Below are 8,861 nucleotides of genomic sequence, written 5' to 3'. Positions count from 1 at the left end.
TGTGTGTTCTGTGTGTGTGTGTGTGTGTGAATCTGGGCGTGTGTTGTGCCGTTGGACTTATCAGAGATGTTTCTTGCTGCTTTCCACAGATTAAAGCGGCGAGGTCACGAGCACTTCCTCCGTTTCCCACAATCCTTCGCTGCAGATCAGTTGAATGAAAGCGCACACTGTGAAGTTCTTCATCTCGCTTTGGATTACTGATCTTCTCTTGGGTTTGTCTGTGAGTAGACATTGCTTTCTCTCTCTCACACACACACACACACACACACACTCACACACACACTCTCACACACACACACACACACTCTCTCTCTCTCTCATAAACACACTCTCACACAAACACACACACACTCTCTCTCACACGCACACACACTCTTGCACTCACACACACACATGTGACGATTTCCGTCTTTCTAACTGATAGATTCAATGTATTTGATTGTTAAAATGACTAAATATTCAGGTTTTCGTCACCACCATCAGATAAAAATAAGAGAAAAAAGAGAAAAGTCGGGAGGTTGCATCAAAGCATAGCTCAGTAGCGTAGAACATATACTAAGATACATAAACGTAGTTTCATTTTTCTGAGTACAAGGTTTAGTTTTTTCAGTATTGCACCCTGTTTCTCAAGAATCTGAGCAGTGTGTGTGGTCTGATCGTGTGAGGTTTGCTCTGAACAGCTGTATTCATGTCAAATGTCTTTCAGTTAATGCTGTAATTACTGCTCCCGAGGGGAAAACCTTGAGGTGCACCTAAAACAGACGTCTGCAGGTGTGCCATTGAGATTTAATTCGTTTACAAGGGAAACAAATAGTATACAATGAAAGATTAAACACTGTTTTATGTCTACATGTTATGTCATGTATGTAATAATTAATGATATGCAGGAGTTTTATTTCTTAACTGTGCTTGTTAGTTAACATGGACTACAATGGAAAATATTTCTACAGCATTTATTAATCAATGCTAATTTCAACATCTTCTAATACAATGTGAACTAACATAAACAATGAACAGTTCTGTTTGTATGAACTAAGAACGGTTCATAAATGCTGTAAAATATTTTGACCATTGTTAGTTCAAACTAAAATGACTGTGAAACATATTTTATTGGATTGTGCTGTTTTTAATGTAAATAGACAACGGTTTCATTCAGAGGTGTGTCTAACTGATGCATCACCTGAATGTATTTTAGCATTTTCGTCTAGTGTACATCTGAAATGTCTTTTATAACCTTTTGTTAATTGTATACCTTGTATAATTTATTCAGAGGTTGCCATAAAAATAGCATTGATGCTGGCATGGCGTTAAAAAGTGAATAAATAAATAAATCATTGTTAGTTAATGCATTAACAAATGAGACTTCATTGTAAAATTTTATCATATAATATATTGTGCAGTGAAATGTATATCTAGATTCTGGACTGTGCATTAATTCATAAAGGATCAACAGAGGAATAGTAATGAAAGCACAAGTAAATCTGCAGCAGTGCAAATACTGTATGACTGTATACAGTAAAACCGAGACGGCAATAACAAGTATTAAGATGCACAGAGAATATGCAAAAGTAGAGTTGTTAGTGGACTAAATGGGTGCACGCTGATTTATGGCATGTCTGGTTTGTTTGTGTAGAGTTTGCGTGCGGTCCAGTTAAGAGCCTGTAAGTGTGTTCTCCATCAGTCTCTGTGTTTTCTGTCTTTCAGACGCGCAGAGGCACTCGTGGAGCTCATGAAGACTGAACGGGATGGGGACGGTGTGCTGGAAGGTGAGACGCGATCGTGCGAGTCTCTAGGGCTTCTGTCCAAAATGCATCAGGAAAACCAGTGCTGCCTCAGTTCTTAAAGCTTAAGGAAATGCAGTTATTGAAGTTGTTTTAACACTAATTTGGACTTCAGTAATACTGCTGGCCAGACGGTAACTCACTAGACATTTAGAGAAGTTGACTAGTGAGTTTAGTATACTAGCAGTCGTGCATTTAAAAGTAGTTTCTTAATCAGAGGCATCTGTTGATTTGTTGAATGTCAAGAATCTTCCCGTGACTCTTTACTACAGATCAGCCCATATGGGCTTTTTGATGGCTGATATTTTAGAGAGCAGGTGGCCAGTGCTTGATATAAAGCAAAGCTATTTATTCAGCTTTCAGATGATGCATAAATCTCAATTTCAAAAAATTGATGCTTATGGCTGGTTTTGTGCTCCAGGGTCACATACATGTATGATATCATAACAGAAAAACCGATTGGCTGATGATTAAAAATTCAGAACGCTGGCTGACATGTTAGCCGAACACTACTGGTTATACAGGGCTTCTTGAACGCTAACTAGTAGTGTAATTAAATGAGTGTGTGTGAAAGTGCGTTTCGTAATTAGCTGTTGTAAGCCTCAGAGGAAGTGATCTCGGAGTTTACTGCCGTCGTTTCCTCGTGTTTTACTGTGCTCATGATGTCCTATCCGTGTTTATGATGTGTCATATTCTCTGATGAACTGACTGGCTCTGCTGGATCCTCACGAGCAGATCCTGGGCGCTCCTGGGTTTGATGATAATGTCAGTCATGGGTGTAAATGTTGGCTGTTGTTATATTACAGGAGTGTTCATCGGCTCGTGTGACTGAAGCGTGTTTCTCCATCACATCGCTCTGAACACTCCTGTGAATCTCTCCAGCTCGCGTGTCTGTCTGATGTGTGTTGTACCGCTGTGTTTCAGAGAGCAGCTCACAGGAGCCTGAGCTCTACAGCCCTGCGTCTCCCGGCCCGCAGCAGGAGCCCATCTCCACATACTTCGAGGAGAAGGTTCCCATCCCTGAGGATGACATGACTAAGGTACCTCAGACGGAACGACTGAACCATCATTCTGTTCAACAATACAATCCGCATTTGCTCCGTTTATGTTTTTGACTTCAGACTTCCCATCAAATACACAAGTAAACCAAACGAATGTTATTATAATAAGCCAAGAGCACATCAGTCCAGATGATTCCATGTTGAAGGAATACTTCACCCAAAAATAAAAGGAGCTATAAATGTGCTCACCCTCAGGCCATCAAGATCAGGATGAGTTTGTTTCTTCATCAGGTTTGGAGAAATGTGTCACTGCATCAGTGTCTCAGCAATGGATGCTCTGCAGTGAATGGGTGCCGTCAGAATGAGAGTCCGAACAGCTGATAAAAACATCACAATAATCCACAAGTAATCCACAGCACTCCAGTCCATCAGTTAACATCTGGAGAAGACAAAAACTGAAACTAATCCAGCATTAAGACACTTTTAACTAAGAGTCCATAATCCATAATTACGCTTCCTCCAGTGAAAAAGTGCATCTGCTGTCTCTCACATCAAAATCCAGCCACATATTTGTTTAGAGCTGTTTAAACACTGCTTGATCTGTGCAGATTTCTCTCCTGATTCACACCAGAACACTTTTTCACTGGAGGAAGCCTTATTATGGATTATGAAGTCAATGTATTTTAGTTTATAAACGTCTTAATGCTGGATTAGTTTCATCTTCTGTCTTCTCCAGATGTTAACTGATGGACTGGAGTGCTGTGGATTATCATGATGTTTTTATCAGCTGTTTGGACTCTCAGGCCCTGTTTACACTAGTGCGTTATAGTTTTAAAGCGCGTACATTTTGCTACGGTTACGCCTGTCGTTTACACAAAACTCCACTTTTGAAAACGCTGCAGACCCCGTTTTAGATTGAAAAGGGGTTGCGTTTCAGTGTAAACGGAGCGAAACGGAGCCCACATTCGTTCTGCGTATCCTTGACGACCGCGTAAACAATAACATCATGCTCGTTGTACCCATAGATATGTATAGGTACAGTAGATTCCCCATTCGACCGCTCCAAGCACGCATCTAAATAATAGGGCATCTACCTCTACATATCTATGGTGATTCCTGCATGAATGGTCATGTGACGTGCATTTTCGGTTGTGTAGTGTAGATCGTTTCTGAAACGCAGTGAAAGCGCCAGTGTAGTCGTTTTCAAAACGCACTAGTGTAAACGGCCTCATTCTGACGGCACCCATTCACTGCAGAGCATCCATTGCTGAGACAGTGATGCAGTGACACATTCCAACAAACCCGATGAAGAAACAAACTCAGACAAGTTGAGACGAGTCCCTGATTTAATTATCAGACACATTCTGCAGGCATATCTTGCCATATTAAATGACCTTTCACCATCATAATCCAGAAATGTGACAGGTAACAAATGTGATGGGCAGGTTATGGCACTGCAGTTTTATGAGCGTGACCACCGTTATCAGGTGTGTGTGTGTGTGTGTGTGTGTGTGCGCGCGCGTGTGTGTGAGAGAGAGAAAGCTGATGGGTAAGAAAAGTGTTTTATCAGATTGTGATGTTTATAATCATTAACTCATGAATCCAAACAACAAGACGGACCTTGATTTCCTCAAACAAGAGGAAGAGAAACAAGCGGAAAAATAAACAAATGCAAAGTGTTACGAAAACAGCACTGGCATCCCGCTCTGTGGACACTCGTCATGTGACCTTCAGAGGACAAAACTCAAACCGCTGTCTTTATTACCTGTGACCTCAAGGCTGCTGGGGGACCATCAGTGTTGTCACGAACACATTCTCCAGCTCAAAGCCGTTCTGGGTCTCAGATCTCAGACCCAGCTGCTGTCGAGAGGAATGTGATGAACTCTTTGGTTAACATGTGTTACTCTTCCTCTCTCTAGCTGTTTAGCTTTCGTAAACTCTGGGCCTTTACTGGGCCGGGCTTCCTGATGAGCATCGCCTATCTGGACCCTGGGAACATAGAGTCGGATCTTCAGTCTGGGGCTAGAGCGGGCTTCAAGGTGAGGCATGTCCAGCATCTGTACTCAGCTGGACAACTCTGTGGTCAGTCCTAATGTTGCTGATCACATTCACACAGTTTCTGTGTAGAGATGCAGTCATCACCGGATGGAAATCGTAAAGAATCGGATGATTCTGCCGCAAGTTCTGATTCCCTTTAATGAATCTGCTCCTGAATGACTCCATTAACGATGCTTTTGGCACTTTATATTGCGAAATATTAAAAAGGCAGTCTGTTGCCAAATTATGAGAGTCCCCTTCTTCCTCTATCAACATGAAGGTCACGGGTTCAATTCAGGAAAATGTCAAACTTATAAGTTTTGTAAATATTAATCATTTCAACTGAACAGACATAAATCAGATATGCATATACACTATATTGCCAAAAGTATTGGGACACCTCCTTCAAGTCTTGTGGGTTTGGACTGACATCAGACCACAGAATGTTCATTTTTGGCTGAACTAACCCTTTAAGACCGTTCAGTATATTCACAGTGCTCAAAAAGATACATCGTATGGACAAAAGTATTGGGACACCTCCTTCTTTAGAACAGAAAAAGGCACTTCCAGGACTGTGGCAACAAAGATGGAAACATAATTAATGTATTTAAAACTGTATTTCCATCTCTGTTGCAACAGTTCTGGAAGTGTCTAAAATGACTGTAGCCATATGTACAAGTCACTGGTGTTTGCTGATGAGTTTTTGGCTCAAGTTCTTCCACACTGACTCAATCAAGCAGTTCTTTTTTTACCTTGCCTGATACACTGATACACAGATACACAGCCGTGTTAGAATAGAAAAGGGTCCTGTCCAAACTGTTGCTATAAAATTAGAAGCACACAATTCCCTAGAATATCATTATATGCTTAAACATTAAGATTTGTACTCATGGCAATTACTGTGTCTGTGTCTGTGCGCCTCTGTGTGCATGTGTGCATGTGTGTGCGTGTGTGTGTGTGTGCATGTGTTTGTCTGTGTGTGTGTGTGTGTGTGTGTGTGTGTGTGTGTGTGTGTGTGTGTGTGTGTCTGTGTGTGTGTGTGTGTGTGTCTGTCTCCTGCAGCTGCTGTGGGTCCTGCTGGGTGCCACCATCATCGGGCTGCTGCTGCAGCGTCTGGCCGCTCGTCTCGGTGTTGTGACCGGGATGCATCTGGCCGAGGTCTGCAACCGTCATTACCCTACGGTGAGCTCCGGAGAAATACTGCGCCTTCTGCTGTTTGGCCACTCGACAATTTAATAACCAGTTCAGCAAACTTTATTTATATAACACTAATAACTCTTCCATTCATTTTACACTCATTACTATTCAAAAGTTTGGAACAATCAAGATTTTTAAAATGTTTTCCTTTACTCTCTTCTGCTCACTGAGACTGCATTTATTTGATCAAAAATACAGTAAAATAGTGAAACGTTATTTCATTTTAAAGTATCTGTTTTCTCTGTGAATATCTGTTAAACTGTAATGTATTTCTGTGATGCGCAGCTGTATTTTCAGCATCATTACTCCAGTCTTCAGTGTCACATGATCTTCAGAAATCATTCTAATATGCTGATTTGCTGCTCAAGAAACATTTCTGATTATTATCAATGTAAAACAGTTCTGCTGCCCAATATTTTTGTGGAAACTGATACATTTTATTTTTCAGAATTCACAGATGAACAAAGTTCAAAAGAACAGCATTTATTTGAAATATAAATCTTTTGTCACATTATAAATGTCTGTACTGTCACTTTTGATCAAATTAATGCAGCCTCGATGAATAAAAGTATGATAAGAATGATTTCTGAAGATCATGTGACACTGAAGACTGGAGTAATGATGCTGAAAATACAGCTGCACATCACAGAAATAAATTACAGTTTAACAGATATTCACAGAGAACACATCTATTTTACATTGTAATAACGTTTCACTATTTTACTGTATTTTTGATGAAATAAATGCAGCCTTGGTGAGCAGAAGAGAGTAAATAATAAATTAAAAAAAACACTTAATTACTCCAACGTTTTGATTGATAGTGCACGAACACAAATGAATGCAACTGTAAAGAACAGTAATAAATAATCAGAACATTTTCAGAAATCTTATCTGGCATGATTAAAATGCAAAAATGTATTCAAATGTTTGAAAACAAATATTAAGTCTGAATAAGTGTTGTCTGATAAACACCAAAATTGATGCAAAAATCTGGAAGGCTGTTTGAAAACATGTAAATGCTCCTCGGTGAGCAGAAACAGAAAGCAGCGCAGTGTGTTTTGTTAGCAGGTATAATCGGAGTCTTTCTCTAAGCGTCATTTACTGTCAGAGAGTGAATTTATGCTTTCATTCAGCCGAACTCTCGTTCTGTGATGTTTAGGTGTTTACATCAGTGTGCGCCTCTTTTACACAGCACTCATGCAGTGTTGGTCAATCAAAAAAGTCATAAGATTTAAGATTTATCAGATCTTGAGATCATAGGATTTATTTATTAGTGTTGTAAAGTTCCCACAGCAGTTTTGTGCATGTTCCTTACCACAGTGCATCATTATCAAATACCAGCACGTCTTCTGTTTTGTGAAGGCTGAGAGGTTGGTGTGTGTTTGTAACTGTGTGTGGCGTGTCTGCAGGTGCCGCGGATCATCCTGTGGCTGATGGTGGAGCTGGCCATCATCGGCTCTGACATGCAGGAGGTCATCGGCTGTGCCATCGCCCTCAATCTGCTGTCGGTCGGCAGGTATGTCATCTTCATCATCATCTTCATCATCACGTGACTGACTCACTTCATGTGTGCTTCAGCTGTGAGGATGATTAGCAGCTGACAATTATTCAAGTTTTTTTAATGCTAATTTATGTGGCACCAGCTGGACTTTTTTTATTTTTATTTTTTTATTTTTTTCTCAAAGCAATGGTTCACCCAAAAATGTCAAATGTGCTGAACATTTACTCACCCGCAGGCCATCCGTGATGTAGATGAGTTTGTTTCTTCATCAGATTTGGAGAAATGTGTCACTGCATCAGTGTCTCAGCAATGGATGCTCTGCAGTGAATGGGTGCCGTCAGAATGAGAGTCCAAACAGCTGATACAATAATCCACAAGTAATCCACTCCATGCATGGCCAAAATCATCCATAATAATGCTTCCTCCAGTGAAAAGTCCATCTCCTGCAGCTTTTCACTTCACAAGATGTTAACTGATGGACTGGAGTGGTGTGGATTCCTTGTGATGTTTTTATCAGCTGTTTGGACTCTCATTCTGACGGCACCCATTCACTGCAGAGCATCAATTGATTGAGGATGTGTAGCCATGGAGCTCATTGATCTTGTTGATGCTCTTCTGCAGGATTCCTCTGTGGGCTGGAGTGTTGATAACCATCATTGACACTTTCGTCTTCCTGTTTTTGGACAAGTACGGTAGGTCTGCACTGATGGAGCGTGAGAATGATGGCACCGGCTCGTATCGTGCCGCTAATGCGAGTGTCTGGTCTGTCGTCTTCAGGTCTGAGGAAGCTGGAGGCGTTCTTTGGGTTCCTCATCACCATCATGGCCCTCAGCTTTGGTTACGAGGTTCAGTGCAGCTGCAGCATGTTGTCAGCAGGTGAGTGTGTAAGCGCTCGGCGTGTGACGTGTCTCTCTGCTCTGGTTGTCTGCAGTATGTGCGTGTGGCTCCAGACCAGGCCGAGGTGCTGAAGGGCATGTTTGTGCCGTACTGCAGCGGCTGTGGACCCACGCAGCTGGAGCAGGCCGTCGGGATCGTGGGAGCCGTCATAATGCCTCATAACATCTACCTGCATTCTGCTCTTGTGAAGGTCAGTGAAAGGCTCACATCACATGTATGTGTCCCTGGAGCACAAAAGCAGTCTTAAGTCGCTGGGGTATATTTGTAGCAATAGCCAACAATACATTGTATGGGTCAAAATTATAAATTTTTATTTTATGCCAAAAATCATTAGGATATTAAGTAAAGATCATGTTCCATGAAGATATTTTGTAAATTTCTTACTGTAAATATATCAAAACTTAATTTTTGATTAGTAATATGCATTGCTAAGAACTTCATCTGGAC

General features: G+C 41.1%; 1 protein-coding gene across 4 annotated transcripts in view; it reads left to right on the top strand.

Moving 5' to 3' along the window:
• The window catches only part of LOC107669929 (natural resistance-associated macrophage protein 2-like), a 22,357-nt gene that overhangs the window by 1,940 nt on the left and 11,556 nt on the right, over positions 1-8,861 (top strand). For 3 of the 4 annotated variants that reach the window (XM_016462365.1, XM_016462362.1, XM_016462364.1), the window contains exons 2-10: positions 90-220; positions 1,705-1,766; positions 2,706-2,821; positions 4,702-4,821; positions 5,882-6,001; positions 7,426-7,532; positions 8,139-8,209; positions 8,295-8,362; positions 8,449-8,604. In XM_016462365.1, coding sequence (XP_016317851.1) covers positions 1,730-1,766; positions 2,706-2,821; positions 4,702-4,821; positions 5,882-6,001; positions 7,426-7,532; positions 8,139-8,209; positions 8,295-8,362; positions 8,449-8,604 — 795 coding nt within the window. In that variant the 5' untranslated portion in view covers positions 90-220; positions 1,705-1,729. Of the gene's footprint in view, positions 1-89; positions 221-706; positions 772-1,704; positions 1,767-2,705; positions 2,822-4,701; positions 4,822-5,881; positions 6,002-7,425; positions 7,533-8,138; positions 8,210-8,294; positions 8,363-8,448; positions 8,605-8,861 lie in introns of all 4 variants that reach the window. The other variant, XM_016462363.1, reaches the window with a different exon arrangement.

This window comes from Sinocyclocheilus anshuiensis, unplaced genomic scaffold (genome assembly GCF_001515605.1).
Source record: "Sinocyclocheilus anshuiensis isolate Anshui unplaced genomic scaffold, SAMN03320099.WGS_v1.1 scaffold905, whole genome shotgun sequence".
NCBI lineage: Eukaryota > Metazoa > Chordata > Actinopteri > Cypriniformes > Cyprinidae > Sinocyclocheilus > Sinocyclocheilus anshuiensis.
This window is presented reverse-complemented; position numbering and strand designations above follow the sequence as displayed.